Source organism: Drosophila serrata, unplaced genomic scaffold (assembly GCF_035046125.1).
Source record: "Drosophila serrata isolate PLE 108 unplaced genomic scaffold, ASM3504612v1 contig_360, whole genome shotgun sequence".
NCBI classification, from domain to species: Eukaryota; Metazoa; Arthropoda; class Insecta; order Diptera; family Drosophilidae; genus Drosophila; species Drosophila serrata.
The window spans coordinates 540,785-564,084 of record NW_028257258.1 but is presented as its reverse complement, the minus strand read 5'-3'; the positions used below and the strand labels follow the sequence as shown (position 1 = coordinate 564,084).

The 23,300-nt window shown below is 45.5% G+C and overlaps 5 protein-coding genes across 5 annotated transcripts; 2 read left to right on the top strand and 3 right to left on the bottom strand.

The window, feature by feature from the left end:
- The first annotated feature begins 87 nt into the window (after nt 1–87).
- spn-E (tudor domain containing 9 protein spindle E) lies at nt 88–7,638 on the top strand. The gene is made up of 11 exons (XM_086838867.1): nt 88–389; nt 430–673; nt 2,885–3,612; nt 3,676–4,328; nt 4,387–4,517; nt 4,582–5,171; nt 5,276–5,423; nt 5,475–6,611; nt 6,671–6,792; nt 6,851–7,063; nt 7,119–7,638. The coding sequence occupies exons 1-11, from the start codon at nt 163–165 to the stop codon at nt 7,255–7,257; spliced, it is 4,332 nt and encodes a 1,443-aa protein (XP_086694993.1). The 5' UTR covers nt 88–162; the 3' UTR covers nt 7,258–7,638.
- On the bottom strand, nt 1,490–2,788 carry Pbp45 (proximal sequence element A Pbp45). The gene has a single exon (XM_020962844.2). The coding sequence runs from the start codon at nt 2,670–2,672 to the stop codon at nt 1,572–1,574; it is 1,101 nt and encodes a 366-aa protein (XP_020818503.2). The 5' UTR covers nt 2,673–2,788; the 3' UTR covers nt 1,490–1,571.
- A 5-nt stretch (nt 7,639–7,643) lies between the features above and the next one.
- On the bottom strand, nt 7,644–17,038 carry cv-d (vitellogenin-like lipoprotein). The gene is made up of 15 exons (XM_020962841.2): nt 16,736–17,038; nt 16,162–16,364; nt 15,116–15,343; nt 14,025–14,997; nt 13,550–13,940; nt 13,269–13,488; nt 12,965–13,196; nt 12,401–12,903; nt 12,227–12,342; nt 12,035–12,161; nt 11,730–11,975; nt 8,978–9,121; nt 8,737–8,916; nt 8,072–8,670; nt 7,644–7,998 (listed from the first exon to the last, which is right to left on the bottom strand). The coding sequence occupies exons 1-15, from the start codon at nt 16,764–16,766 to the stop codon at nt 7,749–7,751; spliced, it is 4,443 nt and encodes a 1,480-aa protein (XP_020818500.2). The 5' UTR covers nt 16,767–17,038; the 3' UTR covers nt 7,644–7,748.
- On the top strand, nt 9,703–11,719 carry LOC110191864 (arginine kinase). Its single transcript, XM_020962843.2, has 3 exons — nt 9,703–10,042; nt 10,110–10,360; nt 10,478–11,719. The coding sequence occupies exons 1-3, from the start codon at nt 10,034–10,036 to the stop codon at nt 11,583–11,585; spliced, it is 1,368 nt and encodes a 455-aa protein (XP_020818502.1). The 5' UTR covers nt 9,703–10,033; the 3' UTR covers nt 11,586–11,719.
- Nucleotides 17,039–17,434: 396 nt separating the features above from the next.
- Hmt-1 (ABC transporter ATP-binding protein/permease Hmt-1) lies at nt 17,435–21,154 on the bottom strand. The gene is made up of 5 exons (XM_020962633.2): nt 20,167–21,154; nt 19,909–20,108; nt 19,519–19,844; nt 19,047–19,451; nt 17,435–18,982 (listed from the first exon to the last, which is right to left on the bottom strand). Exons 1-5 carry the CDS (start codon nt 20,464–20,466, stop codon nt 17,598–17,600), a joined length of 2,616 nt encoding a protein of 871 aa, XP_020818292.2. The 5' UTR covers nt 20,467–21,154; the 3' UTR covers nt 17,435–17,597.
- Between the last annotated feature and the right edge of the window lie 2,146 nt (nt 21,155–23,300).

The following is a 23,300-nucleotide window of genomic DNA, read 5'->3' as shown; positions in this document are numbered from 1 at the left end:
TATATATGAAAAAATGGAATTAGTATAAAAAATAAAGTTTTAGAGCCATATGGTATAACTTATCGATAATTCCGCGATCACATCTGTGCCATTTACCGTTTTAACTTTGGACGCGGCGACAGAACTTTTTCATAGAAAATTGCATTGAATAAGAAAAACATTATGGATCAGGATATAATGGATTTCTTCGATTTTTCGAAGGAGTGCAAGCGAGAACTGACTCCCTACAATGGGGTTGTAAGTTCTGACGTGCACAGTATGACCACGGAAACCAATGAATCCAAGGTCCCGAAACGCGAGATAGTTGGCGTCGAATACGCTGAAGAAATCGTGGCCAAGGAGAAGCAGCGTTTGGACGGGGTAAGGAAATCGCCGAGTTTGCTATTTTTGTAAGCGTAACAATAAACACTTTACTCGACACTTGATCAGCTGCTGCGACACGAACGGCTCTCGCCGTCGCACCCTGGAAGACATAGACACCGATGATGAGTGTGACGTCGACGAGGATATTAAGATCCGCACGGATGAGGAGTATTACAAGAAGTACAGGTTCAATCTCAACCGTGACAAAAACTTGCCGATCTACGCCAAGCGCGAGGAGATCATAACGGCCATCAATGCTAATCCCGTCGTCATTCTGAAGGGCGAGACAGGTTGCGGCAAGACCACACAGGTAAGTCTTGCTCAATGTTAGCATATTTGTAACCGAAAGTTTAATGTGAACACATTAATGTGTGTATTTGACAACTCTGCCTTTTTCTACCAGCCCTTGGCTCCACATTTTAATGCCGATCGCTCTAAATCGGGGTAAGGCAGATGTACTGTCTTGATATTTTAGTATTGTCTATAGTATGGAACTACATTTGAATTAAATTTGACTTTTAGTGATATGCAGGCAGGTTTTGCAACGCCTTTTCTAGGCATGTCTTCCTATTTTTAGATATTATTGGGGCTATAGGAGCAGTTTTGTGATATGTTGGCAGATTTCTTTTAAGATTTTTCATTGATTGTTTTTATAAAACAATTCAACTACATTGATAGAATCATTTGGGTTTTGTAATATATTTTAATAATTACTTCCCACTTTACCATAATACATTTTCCGTAATTCTTCAAATTTATTATACCGTTCAATTAATTTTGTAGTCGATGGAGTCATTTCCGACCCCATAAAGCATATATATTCTTGACCAGCATCAACAGCCGAGTCAATCTAGCTAGTTCCGGCAAAAATTTAATTTTTTATATTTTTTTCAAGATTTTATAATTCTTTACAATTTTCAAAAATTTGCAAAAATTTTAAATTGAGTAAGCAGATCTATTAGCTTTCCGAATTAAAAAATATTATGTTTTTGGCTTAGATATGAGTTTTTTAAATTTTAAATTGTTGAAAAAGTTGTCATATAAAAATATCGATTTAAAGAATGCGAATAATTCAAACTTAGCTATTTATTAATTTTCGATACGATCCAATAACTCAATTGCAAACTGCAAGGGTATGAAGTTATTTTTTATTTTATTTATTTACATTAAGTATGAGAATTCTTTTCCATACACGAGATTCTGTATATTTAGCAACCGAGAAGTTCCTGAACCTCTTCCTCTGTGACTTCGCTCTCCTCGCCCACAATTTCATTCTCGTCCCCGTCGTCGTCATTGTCACTGAATTCATAAAGTTCGTACTCGCGCTGCACATCCTCGGGCAGTGCCCTCTGGAACACGGTGGCCGAAGACATTCTCCGCTGGTGTGCTTCGTTTATCTCAAACTGAACCTCCAGTCCCTCCGACTTAAGTGGTTTCCCCTCGCCGTACATGGCCTTTAATCGCACCTGCTGTCGCACCTCCAGCTGATTTTTGCTTGAGCTGGAAGGACTCTGATCCGTCTCAACCTGATCTGCAGGCTGATTTTTGTTGCCTGCCAACAGCTTCTGAATATCGCCAAAGACCTCCTGCAGCTGACCGAAAATCTTGGTGGGAGGCAGCGCTAGCTGTTGGCCGGGCAGGAGCTCCTTCTGGGCATTGTAGGCTGACTCGAGATCGCAGAATGGTTGACTTGTCATGTCCAGTTCCCGAGCGGCTTCCAACTCGTAGGCTAGGCTTACGTTATTGGGTCGCTGTTGCTTCACTGATGGCTTTGGTTTCCTGGCCCCCACTATACTCTCCAGCCTGTCGTAGTCCACCAGGTTATCCAAGCCCTGGCTGTAGTCCAATGCTGTGTAGCGGAAGGCCTGGTCTTGCACGAGACGCCAAAACATGTGAGCCACCTGCTGTGTGTCCTTACGCTCTGGGCTCTCCCTGCGCAGCAGCAGTACATAGTCCGACAACTCCTGCCAAGTGCGAAGGGAAACGTCAATCTTGATGAACTTATGTGTCGGCTGCTTGTGGTAGATCACGTAGAGCAAAAAGAATCCTGCAATCCGCTGAGGGCGGGAGGCTTTGAAGGTATCCCCGCAGCTGCGCCGGGAGCAGGCCAACCGCTTGGCCACATGCAGGGCCGCCAGAGTGGTGGCTATCACCTCCGTGTGGTTCGACTGGCAGGTAAAGAGGTGCTGCAGCTGCAGTTCGCGCCAGCAGCGGCAAAATACCTCGAACTCCAAGTTTTCTCCATCGTTTACCAATCGCTGGAAGCGCTGTACCAGCTCCCAGCAGTCGTCGTAGGTGTTCAACTCCATTTATCCAATATTCTTTATCTTTATAAGCGCATTTTTGATCATTCCGAAAATGTAAACAATCCAGGCTACCGGCAAAAAACGTTTCACAACACTGAATACCGATTACCAATTATTGATAACACTGTATACCGATATACCAATTATTGATAACACTTCAGTGTTGAAAAGCTTATTTTTAAGGCGGTTATTTCAAAGTATGAATTTTTCTTCAGGTCCCTCAATACATTCTTGATGAGGGCTTCAAGACCGGTCAGTACTGCAACATTGTGGTGACGCAGCCGCGTCGGATTGCTGCCATATCTATTGCGAACAGGGTTTGCGAGGAACGCCAATGGGAACCGAGCACCGTGTGCAGCTATCAGGTCGGCCTGCACCGTGAGGTAGGAGAGGACACTCGGCTGCTCTACTGCACCACCGGAATCCTGCTGAACATATTGATAAACAATAAGACATTGACCCACTATACCCATATCGTGCTCGATGAGGTGCACGAACGTGATCAGGATATGGATTTCCTGCTCATTGTGGTCCGCCGCCTTCTGGCAACTAACTCGCGCCATGTAAAGGTCATCCTGATGTCGGCTACGATCGATCCTAGCGGCTTTGCCGAGTACTTTGCCACTAGGAACTCAATTCCACCAGTGATCAGCACCAGTCATGGCCGTAAATACTCGATCGAGAAGTTCTACCGCGATCAGCTGCGCGGTATCAGGTGGAAAGACGATAGGGAAGGAGAGTTCGAACCGCGAATCCATGAAGACGGCTACAAGGCGGCGGTGAAGATTATTCTGGTTATTGACAATATGGAACGGCAAGCGGAAAAGCATTCAGGCATAAGCTACACCGAAGCCATGCGTAATGGCGCCGTGCTCATTTTTTTGCCCGGTATCCATGAGATCGATTGCATGGCGGACTGTATTTCCAATATGCTCAAGGAAGAGTAAGCGAACTTCCTTAATTTGTCCAGTATGTTTCATATAATTTTCTTATTTTTCCCTAACAGTGACTCCATGATGATTAGTGTTGTACGCTGCTATTCCCTGATGACCGCAGACGCTCAGCGGTATGTGTTTGAGCCACCGCCGTCCGGCTACCGGAAGGTCATTCTCGCCACCAACATTGCTGAGAGCTCCATAACGGTCCCGGATGTATCGTACGTCATCGATTTTTGTCTTACCAAGGTGCTGGTCACCGATACGGCCACCAACTTCAGCTGTCTCCGTCTAACCTGGGCCTCCAGGGCCAATTGTCGCCAGCGCGCCGGTCGCGTGGGTCGTCTTCGAAGTGGTCGAGTCTACCGCATGGTTACCAAGGCATTTTACCAGCATGAAATGCTGGAGTTTGGTATCCCGGAGATGCTGCGCCAACCCCTTCAGAACTCTGTGCTGAAGGCCAAGCAGCTGGAAATGGGTTCCCCTGTTGAGATGTTGGCTCTGGCTTTGTCTCCACCAAATCTCTCCGACATACAAAACACAATACTGCTGCTCAAGGAAGTGGGCGCTTTGTTTCCCACCGTCGATGGTGTTTACAACGAGATGGACGGCGACATCACCTTCTGGGGCACTATCATGTCGCGTCTACCAGTGGACACTCGTCTGAGCCGGCTTATCATGTTGGGTTTTGTGTTTAATTTATTCGACGAAGCGATTATCATAGGTTAGTGTGAAATACATCCAATTAAAAATCTAATTGCACATTACACAAACTTTTCCAGCTGCTGGCCTCTCGGTGCGAGGCTTGTATATTGACCCAGGACGTAATCGTCAGCTCGAGTCATTTTGGATGCATTACATTTTCGCCGATGATTCTGGCTCGGACTTGATAGCTATCTGGCGCATCTATATGGTAATATTCAAAAACTAGCTGTCTAAAAATGTCATATAGTTAAAATTGCCTTTATTTCTTGTAGACATATTTAAATATGTGCGAAAATAGCCTCCAGCAGGATTCTGCCGATCAGTGGGCGAAGCGATTTCATGTCTCCTTGCGATCTTTAAAAGAGATGCACCTTCTGGTCCAGGAACTGCGACACCGGTGCAATAAATTTGGTCTTCGACCAATTCCTACTGACGCCAGCCATAATATGAACGATATGGAAAAGAAGATCATTTTCCAAATTATCATTGCCGGCGCCTTCTATCCCAACTATTTTATGCGCTCCAAAAATGGAAATCCCGAACTGGGTCGTGAAATTTATCAAGTTATTTCAGGCCTCGATCCGTGCCGTACTGTTTATTTCACCAACTTTAAGCCCGGCTACATGGGCGAGCTGTATACTAGGCGAATTAAGGAACTCTTTCAAGAGGCAAACATTCCGCCCGAGAATATGGATGTGACCTTCCAGCCCGGCTCTCAGAAGGTGTTCGTCACGTTCAAGCACGACGACTGCTGTGATAACAGTTCCAAGCTGGTTCGTGTGCCTGGCCGTGTCAAAACCGAAGTCTACAAAGCGCTTAGGATGAGGCTTAACCAGCTAAACCGACCGTTGCGCATAATGGAGTAAGTTCCTTCCATTTTTTCCCATATATTTTCTTTTATGTTTTATATAGTATGTAACCACATTCGCCTTATTATTTTTTCACGTTTTATTTCTTCCATTTTAGACAAACTATTGCCATGAACTATGTTCAGCAGCGCCAGATTGGACAGGTGATCGAGGGTCGTTGGGTTCCGCCTTCAAAGGCTGTGAACGTGGAGCTTCTTGCCCTTCCTTCCGTGTACGACAAGAAAATTACTGGTCAGATTACCCACGTAAGTAGGCCGCTAATCATTATTAGCCACAATTAACCAGGATCGTAACAGATTTACAGCTGCGGCAAGTTCTACTTCCAACCGCTGACCTTCGGTGAGTGCATTCGCAACATGACCGAGGTTTTTAACAACCCGCAACAGCTGCGTCTAAAGGTGACCAATGCGGGTGCCATCACCAAGGGCCTAATGGTACTAGCAAAACGCTGTTCCAACTTCCAACGTGCCATGGTGATCCGACCAGAGAACCAAACAAATCGCCAGCCAAAGTTTTATGTTCGCTTCATCGACTATGGCGACATTGCGTTGCTTCCCATGGAGAAGCTTCGACTGATGCCGGATGAGCTGCTGCGTCAGTATGGGGACCTGCCACCCCGCATGTTTGAGTGCCGACTGGCGCTGGTGCAGCCATCATCGGTGATCAGCAGCAGCAATCAGTGGTCCCAAAAAGCCAACGAAATGCTGGGGTCGCTCGGCAGATCCGGACGGGTCGAGGTGGAGGTATACTCTCTGCTTGATGATGTGGCCGCCGTTCTTATTCACATGCGTGACGGTATTCTCAACGAGAAGATGGTTGAGCTGAAGCTGGCTCGTCGCGCTGACGAAGATTACATGTCCCGAATGGATCATGACTTCCGATCACGCAAACAGCATACCTCCAAGCATTTGTCTTCGGCGGAGCGTCAGCAGATAAATGAAGAGTACTTGCGCTCCTGTCAGTTGCCAAAAGATCTTGATCTGACACCGCCACCGCTGGACAGATGCCACTCGGTGGTTCTACTAAAGGGACCCTTTAGCCCTCTGGAGACCACAATGCAATCTACCATTCGTGTGGGCGTGTGGAAAACCGTGAAAATCGATTATAGTTCGGTTAACGCCGTGCTTCTAGATGCCAATCCCCAGGATCAGCACGATCAGATGATAGTTTCCCACGCCACGGTGGAGAGTAACGATGGGCAAACTTTGACTGCCCGTGGCACCACCCTGATGCCGAATGTGCACGGATTTGGAGCACTGATGGCCATGCTCTTCTGTCCAACCATGCAGATCAAGTGTAATCGCTATGGTACCAAATATGTGTCCATATTGGCCGGGCTGGGCTACAATCCGGAGACCTTGAAACCGTACTTTGAGGAGCACGACATGGTGATCAATTTGGATGTGAAAATACTCGAGGATGATGTGCGACTGGTAAGGGAGATGGCCGCTATTATTAATCTTGTAGTTTCACATTTAAATTTAAACTTTAGATAAACCAAATTCGCTACAATATTGATAGCGTCTTCTTTAACTTTGAGGGCGAAGAATTTCCCACTATGGGCGTACACGAACGCATTAATATATGCAACCAGCTGCGCAAGCTAGTCTTCCGGTAAGAGATCGATATACAGGTCATTTATCTAATAATACTTCTATCCTCTGCCTTGAAGTCTCATCAACAAAGATCGCAGCTACATTGAGGTGCACTCGAGCAACGCGGACTACTTATGGGAGAAGTTGGAGGACGTGGAGCCACAGGCGGAGCCGTTTGGCAAACGTTCCATATTCCCCATGCACGCCATTCCGGAGTTGCAGGAGGAGCGCACAGACAGTGTGATGATGCTGCTGTCAAACTGCGAAGAGTTGCACAGTTGGCGCACCTTGTAAGACAGTCAAAACTCATAATTTATTAGTTTTTTATTAGATCAACAATTTCAGCGATGGCGTCTTGAATTCGATGACCTGCAAGCTGTGCAATCAGCTATTAGAATCAGTTCCGCAGCTGCGGATGCACTTGCTCACCCAGCTACATCGCGATCGTGAGAAACAAATTGGTTTTCGTGGCGAGGACCGATAACTGCACTGAAATCTAACAATCTATGGAAGAAGCTAGTTTTTATTTATTCGAACTTTACTACTGACTATATCCTTACTTTTTCCTTAGTATCTCTTCTAACAATAACTACGAAAGTTAATTTGATATTTAAGTTGAAAGAAACACTTAAAGACTTTACTACAGACTATATCCTTATTTTGTTTTCGCTTTTTTGCTATACGATAACTTTGAAAGTTAATTTGATATTTATGTTTAAAGAAACACTTGAAGAGTGCTATTATTTCTATTCTTTTCGCGGAAGATATATTCTTTCAATGAACTTTCAAATGTAAGTCCTTAAAATATATTTTCAAATATGAATTTTGACTATAGAGAAACAATAAACATTATATACCAAACATTCGTTATTGAAGTTACATAAATAATAGTCCAAGCCCTTGCTGGGATTTGCATGTTCTCCCGTTCTGCAGGGCCTCTTCTTTTTTATTTTAGATTAAACATACACATTATGCTTAGGATGCGACTACAACTACGTCGGAGGAGGGCTTTGGCAGCGGGACACGCGTTGGGTTGCTGCTCGGCTCCAGCTCGCAGATCGTGTAGTTCTGCATGCGGTTCACCGGCTTGCTACAGAGGCCGCACATTTGGTGCTTGTACACGCCATAGATCTCGAAGTTGAGGATGTTGTACAGGTCGAACTGTATGGTGGAACTTAGCTGTGTGCACTCCACGATCAGGATGTTTTGCTCGTTCAGCTCCACGCTGCATAATGGGGTGAGAAAGGATATATTTAAAGTTATATTGAACAAATATTATGTATGTATATATTTCTCACCGAAAATCGTAGTCGCTAGCCTCAAGGGGCCACTGGTAGGGCTTCTGGCGCACATCGTGCGGTGTTTGGTCCTGGTTGAGATAGATGAAGACCGGCTCAGTCGTGATGGGCTGGCTGCTGTTGGGTCTAGACTGCAAATCAAAGAAATTCTGACCGATATGGACGCGCAATCCGAAGTTTCCGGCCAGGCCATTTTCGGGCGACGGAGTGATGAACACGGCCATTCGGGGTTGGGGCGAACAATCGGCCACCAGAAGGGTTAGGCACTGTGCGCGCGTCTCAATCTCCCTCAGATTTATAAGGTAATCATCAAAGGTGCTGACCATTCCGCTAATCACCGAGCAGGACCGCTTCAGACCCGAGTCGTAGGTGAGTTCGTGGGAGGCGTCGAACTTGGAGTCCAGCTTGTACAGGAAGGGGATCTGGTGGAAGCGCCACTTGGCCCCATTTACCTCTACCGCCAGCCTGAAGTAGTCATGGGGTGTATGCATGGAGATGTTGATCTCCTCACCCATGTGCAAGCTATCCACTTTGTCGGCGGATAAGGCGGATACCAGATGATCCAGACGGTTGGACCACAACTCAAACCAGGCGGGCATCTATTAGGAATGGATAAAGGTGATTTATTTTAAAGTGTATTTAAATATTGGTCTAATATCTCTTACATTATTGAACTTCAGGTCCATGTCATACTGTGTGATCGACGTGAAGTTCTCGAAATTGCTGCGCTTGCAGTACTTGGACGTGGGAATGGGCGAGAACTTCAGCACCTCCTTGGGACAAAAGTCGGTGTCGGTTAGAGAACTCTTCTCGGAGCTCAGAAAGGCACGGGCATGCTCCGATGGCTGGAATGATGAATATAATTAACTCCCATTCGGCCATCCCTTGCTCCAGCATTGTGCTTACCCCAGCACGTGCTGCAAACTGCACCGCGGACCCATTCTCCGGGCACTCACCCTCCGCCGTGGCCACGCCGAACACAACATTGCCGTTAAGCGTGTGAGGTCGTTTGGTGAACACCAGAGGCTCATAGGTCAACTTGGTACAGGCCTACGGAGATAGAAAGGTAAAAGTGTACAGGAGTGATAAATAATTTGAATTGAACTGCGAAATAATGCTTTCTATATTTCATAGTTTGGGCGCACGAAAGCCCATTTACTTATTCATTTCCTAAAGATATTTTAAATAATTTTAGACTGCTATCCCTGTACCCCCAACTGTGGGTTGTTTCCCTGCATTTGAAGCTACATAGCTGTAAGTCAACAATGGACTTGAGTCCCGACACAAGTCAAGTGCTCTCATTAGGCGGCGGGCTTGACACCCTGTACTTCTCTTGCGATGGGTACAATGCCGTCCAACAGTGTAGAGACAAGACGGTTAGGATTTAATGCTGGGGAGTCCATCAGGGAGGCTTTCATTACCATGACGAAACGGCAGACAATGGGGCCACAACAACTGTGGCAACGATTAGCGGACCCATACACATCCTGACTGCCAGCCGCCCACCTTTCGTCCTGCGTGCCAGTTTATTACACAAGGCAAGCACCCATCCAGCCATCCACCCACCCAACCACTCGAGCAGTTGCCGCAATTGGTGGCCCACTTTCCGGGGGAAGTATGCGTCCTGAACCGAGTCTGGCAACCGGACTGTGTGGAGCAGGCAGGCAGGTAGGCCTCGCGTCGTACGTCGCCTCGTTTGATCAATACGGCTTCGAGGCAGGGCTCAGACGTAGAAGGCAGTCAGTAACGATACCGTTCGGACGAATTTCTCTCGTCGTAAACTTTTGGGAAAAATTTTCAATATATTTTTGATTTTGTAAGGACGCGCCAAAAATCCGAAAAAAAAAACTCAAGTGTTGTCGACAGACTTTCGGACCTGCCTATCGACTGAGCATTCTCCGTTGCGTTGTGTTATAAATTTTTGTTTACTTGTCTTTACCTTAGACTCGGACGTTTTGCAAAATGACTTCGGTAAGAGGAGAGATATACCTAGCTTTTGCTATTGCATCTATATAGGTATTCCGTGATTTTTGAACAGATTGAATCGAAACGCGTGCAATACCGCAAGTATTTGGAGCGTGCTGGGGTCATCGACGCCCTGAGCAAGGCACTGATCAAACTATACGAAGAGCAGAACAAACCCGAAGATGCCATCCGTTTTGTGCGTAAGTTTATGTGCGAAAGCTGTCCGGATGATGCCCAGTACGATGTCATGAAGAACGACCTCGAAGAGGCCAAGGTGCACATAACAAAGCTGGAGCAGGAACTAGAGCGTTTGCGCGGTCAAATGTAAGTATTTAAGACTGGGCTTAGTCCTACTTCCGATGCGACATTAGTGTTGATCTTTAAGAGGATTTAATCCTATATGGATTGAACTTATGTGCCTCTTATGATTCTACCTTACAGCAAAAAGTCACCGGAGGAGTACCAGGAGCTCACTATTGCCGGCTATAAGTCCCTCATGGATGATGAGGAGAACGTCAGTTCTCTGCTGCGCAAATACCTCACCCCCGAGCTTTTGGAGGAGTACATGCTGGTCACCACCTCGGCTCCTGTGGACGCCTACCTATACGATTGCGCTGTGACTGGATTTGAGCACCACGAAACCCCTGTGGGCTTATACGCAGCGGATGCAGAGAGCTATGACGTCTTCAATAAACTCTTTGACCCCATTATCAAGGACTACCACGGCCAGCTGGAGAACGATAACGATGTGCTTCAGAAGGATGCGGACTTTGGCAACGTGGATGAGATTGAGAACTTGGATCCGAACCGCAAGTACATCTTCTCTGCGCGCATTCGTCTCGCGCGAAACATCGAAGGTTTCCCCTTCTTCCCAAAACTCACGGAGAAACAGTTTATCGAGGTGGAAGACAGAGTGCGTGCGGCTACTGAAACGATGGACGGTGAGCTCATCGGTTCCTACCTGAAAATAGGGGACATAGATGCCGAGACACAGGCAGAGATGGTCAAGCGACATATACTCTTCCAGCGCGGCGATGAGCAGCTGACCACCGCTGGTTGCTATCGTTTTTGGCCGACTGGTCGCGGTGTCTACCATAATCCAGCCGAAACTTTTATTATTTGGGTTAACCGTGAGGACCATGTGCGCATCATGTCAATGGCGCCATGCGGTGACTTTGGTGACGTCTACAACCGCCTGGTCAACGGTCTCCAAGAGCTTGAGAAAAGCCTAACTTTTGTGCGCCACCCGCGTTATGGCAACCTCACGGCCTGTCCCACCAATGTGGGCACCACACTGCGCGCTTCTGTCCACATCCGCTTGCCGCTGCTGTGCAAGGACCCCGACCGCCTGCTCGCCCTCGCCGATGAGCTGCAGCTGCACATACGCGGACATGACGGTGAACTTGCCAACGAAGATGGCGTATTGGAAATATCGAACAAGCGACGTCTCGGCTATACAGAATTCGAATTGGTCAAGACGCTCCAGGATGGCGTTGTCGCCTTGATCAATGCAGAGGAAGAGCTCGAGATAGCCGGACAGGAGGGTTAGATGCCCGACCACTTTACAGCCGCAAAAACGATACCGATTCCACCACCACAAATATTTACAAACACAGACAGAAACGACTGGAGGAGCATCTCATCTTTGGTTAAATAAATTCGTCCCGTAGTCTAAAGAATCAATTATACTCACCTTCCAGTCTTCCTCATCGTCCTTGGAATTCCGCTGTATCTGTCCAATCACCTTAAACCAGTTGGATTTCGTTGAGCCCTGGACGTCCAGGGTGATGTTCCACCTGTGTAGAGCATCCATATGGACTGGCTCCTCACCGGGATGCGTCTCCAGCAGGTTATCCGTGTGCTCCAGTGTTAGGCCAATCAACTTGCCCTTAAGCTCAGAGGTCTTTAATACATCCTCCGTACAAAAGTTGCCCTCGATCTAAAAGGGATTTTAAATCAATCATTATTATTTTAAATTAGGTAGGCTTTGGATCTCACTTTGGTGGCCTTTTCGTTGTATAATAGCATGGTAAAGTTCCTATCGTGTCCAAGGTGGATGGAGCTCAGTTGGGTGAAGCCAAATACGTACATAAGGATACTGACGACCATGTTGCCGGAGAAACCACTGCAAGCAAATGGAAGGTGCAAACGTTACAGGGCAAATGATTATAATATATGCAAAACAAGTACTTTTCTGTAAACTCGGACTTAAGTAGCATCCCTCGGTACTTTATCAGTTCATTGAGATTGGTGTGGATGCCCATCTGTACTCCAAAATCGGGCATTGAGTAGTTGAAGAGCTGAACCTGATATGGGATTATAAATCGAATCACTCTGGCTTAATTTTTATTATTAAACACTCACCACATCGTTTCGGCTCTCAGGCAGCATGATCTCCTCGAAAGGTGCCGCCGCTGTCTTGGTTATCAGACCCCTGGTCTTGGTCACAGCTCGCGATTTAAAGGACAGGCCGCTGGTCAGGTTCTGGGGCCTTGAGAAGGAGTAGCGCCTGCACTTACTGCCGCTCTCATTGAGGTTTAGTTCGCTGCTAAAGGGGATATAGATGAGGAAGCCTTGCTCCCGGTTAATTTCGTGGTCCAGGTTCAGGAACGGATTATAGCTGCGACTGCGCACTGAGGCGTACGATGAGTATCGGGCGTCGATCTCCAATGTGTGCTTCGATATCGGCGGAGTACGTTGCTCGGTTATATTGCCGCGCAGCGAGGTCAGCACCGTGGTCTGAAGCAGGACGTCGGAGGAAGTGCCCAGCACAGTGGGTACGGAGTAGCGATTCATAAACGGCCAGCGAACCGTCTGCATATTGATGTGACTGTCTGTCCGTATAATCTGCTGCATCCGCTCCAAAACTGAGAGTGTAACAAAATGATTATCCAATTGGGAGTCAAGATACCGGGTTACTCTACTTACTGTTGTCGTAGGTCAGTTGGCGGAACATGCGCTGATTGAGGTAGTACGAAAGCACCGTCTTGCCCTCCATTTGCAGGATAAACTCCAGGTGCAGGTCCTTGGAGTTGACGATTGGTGCTTGGAGCATGGCTAGCAACGTCTTGATGCTCTTAAAGGTGAACGGTTCGGTGCCATTCCTCGACTGCATCTTGCTCAGGATCGTATCCGGCAGACCACGTGCCTTGATGTATAGCTAAGAAATTATGGATTGGGATTAAGGTTACTTCTTTACTTGAATGGTTTCTGTCCCATTAGGTTCACTCACCGCTAGTTGTCCCGTGAACTTGCCTAGTGCCTCGGTATCAAACTTGAAGAACGCCACCACTGGCATGTCCGACTTCGGATCGCCCACGAGGAAGACCTGTAGCATTGCTCCAATTCCGAACTTTGAGTCGCGGTAGTCGAAGATGTAGTTACCGGTGACCCAATAGCGTGGCTCTGGTTTCTTGGGCAGATGGCGGTGCATGTAGGACAGTAGGCGGCGTCTGGATGAATCATTGTTAGACTTAAATGTACTTTGGTTAAGTGGAAAGGAGGATAACTTGCAGCTTTTGGTAGCAGGGATATGTGGTCTCCGATATGCTTGTCACCGTCGTCCGGTAATAGTTGATCATGTGCGGATCCGTCTCGCTCTGGATGATCCGATGAATGCTGATCAGACGAGCAGCAGTGGGATTAGAGATTAGCAGCAGAGTGACTGCAGCCACTCTGAGTTCCAGACTGGCATTGCGCGACTCAAAGATTGGCCAGTATATCTCGTAGATGCGCTCTGCCCGACTGTCTGCCAGCGCTAGTGTCGTCCAGGCTGCCTGGAACTTGAGGTCCTCGTGCTCATTGGGATCCTGGACAATGGGCTCCAGGTAGTCGGCAACGTTGCCCAACTGAAGGTTATTCAGACCCTGCAGATACAGCATCTTCTGATCGAAGTCGCGATCACCTGTGAACGGATTGATCAATCATTATCATCTCAAACATTTATTCAAAATTTAAAGGTCATTAAAAGATTAGATTTTCCACTTACTTAGGTATGCATTGAAATACTTCTGTACATACTCCTCAAACTCTTCCTTGTCGATGCCTTTGGCTACGTACACATTGTGGATGAGGGTGGCATAGCTAAGGATGGCTGCTTGTCGCACATCTGAGCGATCCGGCCCAATCTTGAGGAAGTCCTCGCACTTGTGCACCAGCTCCGCGGACAGTTCGAAGATGTGAAAGGGCATTGGAATAAGTAGCTGCACTGCAATCTGCGGTTTGGTCATCTTGTTCACTACGAGGTGGTGTGTGAGAAAGACCGAAGCTTTGGTTCCGATGCGTGGTATTATTTCGTGAAAGATATTTCGGATTGTCTCCTGGCGATAAGAAGTTCCAATATCCACCTCGCGGTAGAGCTTTGTCAGCGAATCAAAGTCCATCTCGCTGAGTAGCTTGATCACGTCCGAGAGCGTTGAATCGTACGGTTCCGAGAACTTGAATTCCGTGGTCTCGAGACCCTCCGCCAAAATGTCCAGCAGAGATCCCGCCTGGGCAACCAGCGTTTCCTGCTGCTGAGGGTTCCTCCCGCCGGTCGGATCGTTGGGATCCAACGGCTGTAATTCCAGATTGGAGGGCTCTGGCCCCATTGAGGTTTCAATATCGATGGGATTATCTATGGGCGTCTCGTTCTGGAAGTTTAGAAGCAGCTCCGAGTTGATGAACTGCGCCTCCCCTGTGGACTCGAATGTGTGGATCAAGGTGGTACCCTTGGCGTGGGCCGTGCTCAAGAAATATCCGGTCTCGTTGTGCGGCAGCATTCCGTAGACGGCCTCGTTGCCGATGATTACGCTCTTCTGGTGGTCATACTCGCATGTATTCGGTGGCACATTGCTCCGGGTGGTGTGCACAGCCTCCGAGTAAGGCTTGCAGGTCTTCAACTCCGGCGTCTTGCGGATGGAGATGTAGCTGGTCTTGTTGGACACAAAATACTCAGTGCGGCAGGTGCCATGAATACCAAGCTATTGGTATAAAAAATAAAAGTTAAGAGAAGGAAGAGCATATGTAATTAAATTGATTGGATGATTGTAATTTAATTGATACTAATACATAGTATGGAAGTGAGGACCCCATGCTTACCTCATCCACGACAAAAGCCCCACTGGACTTCATCTGGAACTGGAGCACCGAGGCAATGGCCCGCTTGAAGTTCATGCTCCAAATGGGATCTGCCTCCTTGAAGACCACATGGGAGATGGCGCCCTCCGGGGTGAGGACTATCTTGAAGGGCTTGTAGGGCGGATACATCTCCTTATTTTGCAGGAACTTCTCGCCGGAGTTGTTGAGCGTAACATCGTCGATGACCAGCTGGAAAAGAGAGCGAATGCTTCGATTAGCCGGGAAAGCCCGCGATGCTGTAATCTCCCATCGACCAGAGAGAGGGTCGAGCCCAACTGAGCCGGCTGATAAGTCGTTTATCTGGGAAACAGAAATTAGTCAGATCGGCGATCGGCGCACACATGCCGCCATCTCCGCCAGGTCCCGGAGATGCCTGATAAGCTAGGGCTACTCCTAGAGTCGCACTGCTCAGTCAAAACAATCAGAGCCGATTACCCACACACAGAGGCCGCCGCACTCAAAGGAAGGAAGGGGATATACGATGATGCGGCTGTGTGTATTGGCATTATCTGTGGGGGCTCAATGGAAGAAGTTCACAGCCGAGTTCAGTTCATTGTGAGCGCGGCTGCGCTCCTCCTCCTCCTTCTGGCACTCTCTGTGAAAGGTTAAATTGTCTTTAATTCATCTGCGAATTCTTCTTCTGCGTCTGTGGAGTCCGAGAAGAAGCCACACTGGGAAGAAGAGAGCTGTGGAGCGGGCTCCAGAATGCGCTGATTGAATCGTACAAATTGATAATGAAATCAATAAATTGATTCGATTTTTCACTGATTTTCAATTGATTTCCATATGAGTGTGTGTCCTATATATTCATACCGATGCGTACATATATAAATAATTGTAGAAAAGTGATCACATTTTTATTTTTGTATAAACAAAAATATTTTTATATTCCAAGTGGAATTAAAATAATCATCGACCGGGTCGTTGGAGATCATCCGAAACATTTCTTATACGCTTCCTTATAATCCAAGGAACTGGTGCTCTCTCCTCAAACTAAAATAACTTACCGCCGCTGCCAGGACCAGCTCGCTTTGCCTCTGAAGCGTTAGCTTTCCGCGCACTATCCAGCCGGAAGTGGGTGGCGAGGGATGGCCCTCGTCCTGGGGCTTCGCACCCACCAGGACATTGCCCTCATAATCGTACAGCATCTGCTTGTTGAGGCCAATAATGCTGAAGGCATGGCCACCGGTGTCCAAGATCAGGAAAAGATCTGTCAGATAGATAGATAGATAGATGTAGATGAGAAATTGAAGTTCAATTCGATAGATGCTCCTCCCTTCCACAGCCGCAGTCCCCTGCCTCGATCTGTCGCATTCTGGCGCGGATGGGCAATAAACTCTTCAATTATCAATTGAATTTCGTTCTTATATATACAATATATACTCGACGTGCATGTGTGTGTATAGAGTATATATATATATACAATATATGAATATGATCGCAAAACGCTTTAATCAATGTTGCTCCTCGGCTTCTTTTTTGATGCGCGCTCGTCAATGAATCATTACGTCATGTTCCTGAATTAATTTCTGATATAGTTGGGATTATTAACTAGGTTACTCTGGCTCTCTTCTCACGTACACAAGAACACCGAACACTTGAATCGCCTCATGGCCGCCTGCACAGCTTCCTTCCGAGGTCGCGACACTCTCGGTTTTTCTCACAGTTTTCCCGACGGTTTCCACTCCGCGTACACAGCTACTAATGCAATAAACGGGTATATATATGTATATATGTATATATACTATCAGATATGTTTCAAAGAGGCCGCCGCTTTTCCCTCCTTTATCGCCAGCGCGTCTCTAGTTCCCAAAACACAACTCAACGTCTGCTCCGTTCGCGATCCAATTCGGACTGAGGCTGCCAACGATCCAAACTCGGACTGAGGCTGCCAGCGATCGGATTTAATAGCCGGAGTGCTGGCCTTGCTGGAGGTTCTGCTGATAAGCATCATCGCTCCCAAGAGCGTCTTGACTCTCTCTCTTACAACCTGAGGAACCTGCTCTCGAGGGACGTCCTACAAAATTAATTTGATTTAGAGCATAAATTTTTCCAATACTGCGGTCTTCTTGAAGCAGATAAATAAATATCTAAGTATATATGTTTCCTGGGCCTAATAATTTAATATTCTTTCCCAGAAAGTACTTATCTTTCAAATGCTATTGGTGTAAATAAGCCAACCGTAAGCCGATAAAGAATATTTCAGGACAGCAGCAGCTAAAAATAGAAAATGTTGTGACACCGTAATGATTAAAAACGCATTCAAAAGCTCCAAAAAGATTGTCTATAAAAATCTATGTTATTTATTTGTATAAGAGTAGTGTATATGATTACTTATTGACGAACTTGGACTTGCACGAACGTCTTATACGTAACAAAACAATTTACCTCAAATCACATGGAGACAGGAATAACAAAAAGTATTTTGTGTTTGTTCTTAGCCTTAGCGCGCTCCACCATGAGCATGTCCTGCCCTGAAGTGGGCAACACCCGTTCCAGCACCACTTGGTCCAGCCCCACTTGGTCTGGCCGCTCCTCCAGCGCCACTGCGTTTCTCTGCGCTCGATTCCTCACTAGCGTCTCCATTGTCGGAGCGGCTCTGCTCCGCATCTAGATTCTTTAGCTGTTGCTGCCACATATCCGCATATATGCCTTCCTCGCGAAGGACTAACTCTTCGTGTCTACCACGTTCCACAATGCTTCCCTCCTTCAGCACAAGGATCTCATCAGCATGGATGATCGTAGAAAGCCGATGGGCCACAATAATGGTAGTGCGATTGGCGCAGACCCGGGCTAGGGCAGCCTGAATATTGCGCTCTGTGTGAGTATCCAGAGCGGAGGTTGCTTCATCTAGCAACACAATTATGGGCGCCTTCAAGAGGGTTCTGGCAATTGCCACACGCTGCTTTTCGCCTCCACTGAGTCGGAGACCTCTCTCGCCAACCTTCGTTTCGTAGCTGTCCGGGAAACCGAGAATCCTCTCGTGAATATCGGCGGCGCGAGCAGCTTCGTAAACGGCGTCGGCGGAGGCGCCCAATTTCGCGTACTCGATGTTGTAGAAAATGGTATTGTTGAACAGAACCGTATCCTGAGGCACCACTCCAATGGCCTTCCGCAGGCTCTGCTGCTGCACCAGCTTGATATTCTGGCCATCTATCAGAATGGCTCCCGTCTGCACATCGTAGAAGCGGAATAGCAACCGCATGATCGTACTCTTACCTGCTCCAGAGGGCCCCACAATCGCCACTGTTTTGCCGGCGGGCACAGAAAAGTTCACGTTTCGCAGCACCACCTTTTCTGGAGAATAACCAAAGGTTACGTTGGAGAACTCGATGCCACCGCCGGCGGTAAGCAATGGCGAGCAGCCCGGCGCGTCCACAATCTCCTCCTCCTCACGCAGCAAATCAAACATGTTCTCCATATCCACAAAGTTCTTCTGGATGGCCCGGTAGTAGGTGCCGAACCAATTCAGCGGCATGTAGAGCTCCATGAGATACGTGGAGAAGAGAACGAAGTCACCCACGGTCAGCGTCTGGTGGTGGACCACCAGATAAACGCAGAGCAGGGATCCGGCTAGCAGGCCTAGGCACAGGATTATGTTTTGGGCGGTGTTCAGCATGTTGAGGGTCAGCATGGACAAGAACTCCTCCTTCTGGTACTTCAGAATGGCCTCCCTATAGCAGTCTACCTCGTAACGCTCCGCTCCATAGTATTTGACTGTTTCAAAGTTCAGCAGAGAGTCTACGCTGCGAGCACGCTGTTCGTTATCCGCCAGGTTCATTCTCCTCTGGTATTTGGTACGCCACTCCGTTATAGCAATGGTTGAGGCTGTAAAGTATAACCAGATTCATTAAGATACAGAAAACCAATTAGGACAGCAATGAATCCTTACCTATATATAGGAACATGGTGAGGAAGACGATAAGTCCGAACCACCAATTAAAGGCGTATATGAAGAAAGCAACCGCTACAACCAAATCCAAAATTGTAGGTGTAATGGAGAATACAATGTAGTTGAGCAAATTGTTGATCGAGTCCGTGCCACGATCCATGACTCGCAGCACTTCGCCCGTCTTTCGCTGCAAGTGCCATCTCAGCGAGAGTTGATGCAGATGCTGAAATAGCTCAATCTCAATCTCACGGGTCGTATATTGCTGCACTCTTATCCATAGGAAAGTGCGCAGATTATTAAACAATCCCATGCCCCCCGTGCCGCCGCCTTGTAGGAAGGACAGAGCCACATAAATCAGCACAAAGTCCCAGCGGAAGATGATCGGCTCAATGGTCAGACTGTCCACTATAAAGGCAAGAGATTAGCATTGCATGATTCAACGTAATATGCTTCCGCACAAAACCTGACCTACCCAACTTCTTGCGATAAATCGGCAAAAACAGCTTTATGACGCGACCGGCAATCAGCAGAATAATACAGACGATGACGGCCAGTTGCAGGGCCAGATCCTTCTTGGGCCACAGGTAGGGGAAGAGAGTCCGTAGCTTTCGCCAACCGTTCCTGAAAGCCGATCCCGTCGGAACGTTTCCTTCTGATTCATTAGATGTGTCGTTGTCGAGTCGTTGGTGTGGGTTGTACGGCGCCATGATGCCAGGGGCCTTCAGACCCAGGACAAAGATCAGCAGCGAGCAGAGGAAGCGGGTGACAAACAGGCCCATCTCAATTTGATCCTTGTTGCTGTAGTAAACATAAATAAACTAAAGTTAATCATTCACACAAATGATGATTTGCAGCAGCTCACGTTTTTAGATGGAACCACCAGTCCTCGTGTCGTAAATTGATGAACGCCAGCGACTCGTTGATGAAGGCCAGAGTCCAAAACAGTAGCAGAATAAGCCCGTGTCCACGTGTGGGCGTCGAGGGCAGCTGATAGAAACGCTCCTTCAATATCAGGCAAATGCTGAACGGGTAGCAGAAGCATACAATGCTGGTGGAGAATATCTGTATGGGAATAATGTTACAAAGCGCATTCGGTTCACGGTTTTTTTTCCACACTCACCATGTACCCGTACACCGTACTGTCAGTATAAATACGTGCATTGAGGAGGAACCGTATCGCTGCTAGCATTGGGAGCAGGAGCAGCAGGAAGAGCTGAAGCGCGAACAACCTCGACCGGGAGATCTGCGTGGGGTCTGTGATTCGGGTGGCATACTTCCGGTACATCAGCAGCTGGATGCAGCCGAAGAGCAGCAGGAACCCGCCGTAAACGGCCGGGCCAACTGTGTCCATGAAGCAGTGCGAGATGCCATGTTGCGTCCACACCTCGCTGAGGGTAACGTTGGGCGGGCAGTAGCGCATGGTGGTGTCCGTGTAGCGCGACGATAAGCTCTGATAACTCCGATGGAAACGTGCCCGATAAAGTGGAGCTGTGACTGGAACAGCCCGAACAACAATTGCTTTGTTATATGGGGGCGGTTATTTCGCAACTAATCACCGAAATTATCAGTTGGCACCGGGAGGGAAACCACTTTTTTCAACCCGGTACGCTGATGATGAGTTAATTTATTTAGTGAATTGCAGCACGGCACCAAAAGTTCCGGAGTTCATATCCGCGGAAAGTTGCAATTCATCCAAGACATTGGCTATGTAAAATTATGCAACGCTTTCTTTGCTGGCTGTCTGGGATAGTTTGTGAGCTTCTCCACAAGCTCCCTCGCCGCCAAGGACACGCTTTAGATAAAGCAACACCAACAAATATTTTTATTAGATAGGGATAAATAAAAATTATGATAACACAGAAACTAGAGTTGTTGGAAATATAAATATATCAATATATCGATATTTTTTCTCAAAATGATATTGGTCAAATATCGATGTTGCTGTATTTTATTTTGATATTATCAATGATGGTATCAATGTTTTAAAAAACTTGCTGTTATTTACAATTTTACATCTTACACGTCTCATGTAGGAAATAAAATTCATTACAGATCATTACAGAAAGAGCGTAAATTAAGAAAATTGTTTCTCGATGGCTGTCGGGTGCAAGACTTCCGCTTCAGCTTTTTTCCCGCCCAATATGGATTTTTGGGAAAAATAGCTACATTGGTAACTCTAGCCGAAAACATATGATTAGGGGTGGGAAAAATGAAATGTTTTTCGATGTTTCAATAAAATTCAATATAATATAAATAATAATAGGATCTAAAGGAAATCGATCATAACTAAGCGTAATAATATTCGAATTATCTTAATTAATATTTATCGACATTGTTAAATGACATATTATTTCGACAAACAAAATTGGAATAAACTGATAACTAAACCAAATGATAATTAATTTTAATTCGTAAGCCGTTGCTGTGTTAGTTTTAAACATGCTAATAAACCTGCATCCCCAATTCAATAATATAGTCATCCCGGAAGACATCTAGCGGGTAATAAGCGAACAACTGCATTGCAACCTGAATTTCCGGTTAAAATTAGCGGAAAAGGATGCCATGTTTTGACACTTCCTCCTGTTGCTAATTAATTCAGCCAAAAAGATGCATTAATTCTGCTATTCTGTGGTACTGTTCTTATTAAAGCATACTTTCGCGGTGCACATAATATGGGGAATGAGTAAAATTTTAGCATACTGTTTTGGGCCAAGGCGATAAAGAAATTAAAAAAAGTTTATAATAGATCTTTATTGCTCGCTAAATCTTTTGCCTGTCAAACAAAATCGGGAAACGGACAAGTTGATTGAAGATTGTCGGGAAATTGAATCGATAGTCTTCTTTTTATTCTCATTTGTACATCCAACGGAACTGGTCATATAAAATTATTATAAAACTGCTATTGGAACGATCGGAATATTTAAAGATTTAAATTTTACTTTGATATATAGTAACTTTTAATAACTTAAAAATATCAGCTTCTACTTTCTGAAAATTGGACCTCTAGCTGGCATAAGAAAATATAGAGCTGTAATAGTAAATATCCAATAATTATATAAATATATGAATAAATAATAAAACAAATAGAATTTTGCTATTTTTAACAAATACACATAAGCCCTGAGATATTAATATTTAAATATTTCAAAATCTAATAATAATTTGATTATAAGATCATACCGGAAATCGATCATAACTAAGTTTGAATTTTTCACATTACAAGATTAAAAAACGCATAACTTAACCAAAAATGCATTACATTTAATTCGGAAAGCTTTCCTATGTTAGTTTTTATTATGATACTTAATCTACATACTCAATTTCTAATTAAAATAATTCAAAAGTTCAATTATAGAGTCGGAAATGATTCTTTCATAGTGTTATAAGCTTCTGTTTAATACTAATGCCCTGCAAAAAAGTTATAAAAACTGGCAAATTTTTCGAATAATCAAAGTTTTGCACACACCATAATTAAGCCAGAAATCATTTATTTCAAATCGGAAATCCGTTCTGTGTCAGTTTTAACATCGCTAACAAATCTGCATACTCGTTTGTTGATGCTGTTAAAAGATTCTGATTAAAATTATAATAACGCTTTAAAAGGTATAAAAACACGCAATTTTTTAGGTATTCAGTGTTTTTCAAACATCGTAATAAAGCCAAAAATGATTAAATTTCAATTCGGAAAGCTGTTCTATGTTACTTTTATTACGCTAACAAATCTGCATACCGCGTTTTTAAATTTAAAAAATTCAATTTTTGGTTAAATTTTGACAATTTTAATGATGTAACCCCTTATCGTTTTTTGATATTTTGAAACAAAATGCAAAAATTGATTTTTCCACTAGACGTGGCTAGATCGATTCAGCTGCTCATTCTGATCTAGAATATATATGATTTATAGAGTCGGAAATTATTCCTTCATTGTGGTATAAGCTTCTGATTAATACTTATACCCTGCAAAAAGGTATAAAAACTGGCAATTTTTTCGAATAATAAAAGCTTTGCAAACCTAATAATTAAGCCAGAAATGCATTAATTCCAAATCGGAAAGCTGTTCTGTGTCAGTTTTAACAGCGCTAACAAATCTGCATACTGCGTTTGTTGATGCTGTTAAAAGATTCTGATTAAAATTATAATAACCTGTTAAAAGGTATAAAAACAGGCATTTTTTTTAAGTAATCAGTGTTTTTCAAACATCATATTTAAGCCAAAAATGAGTTAATTTCAATTCGGAAAGCTGTTCTGTGCTTA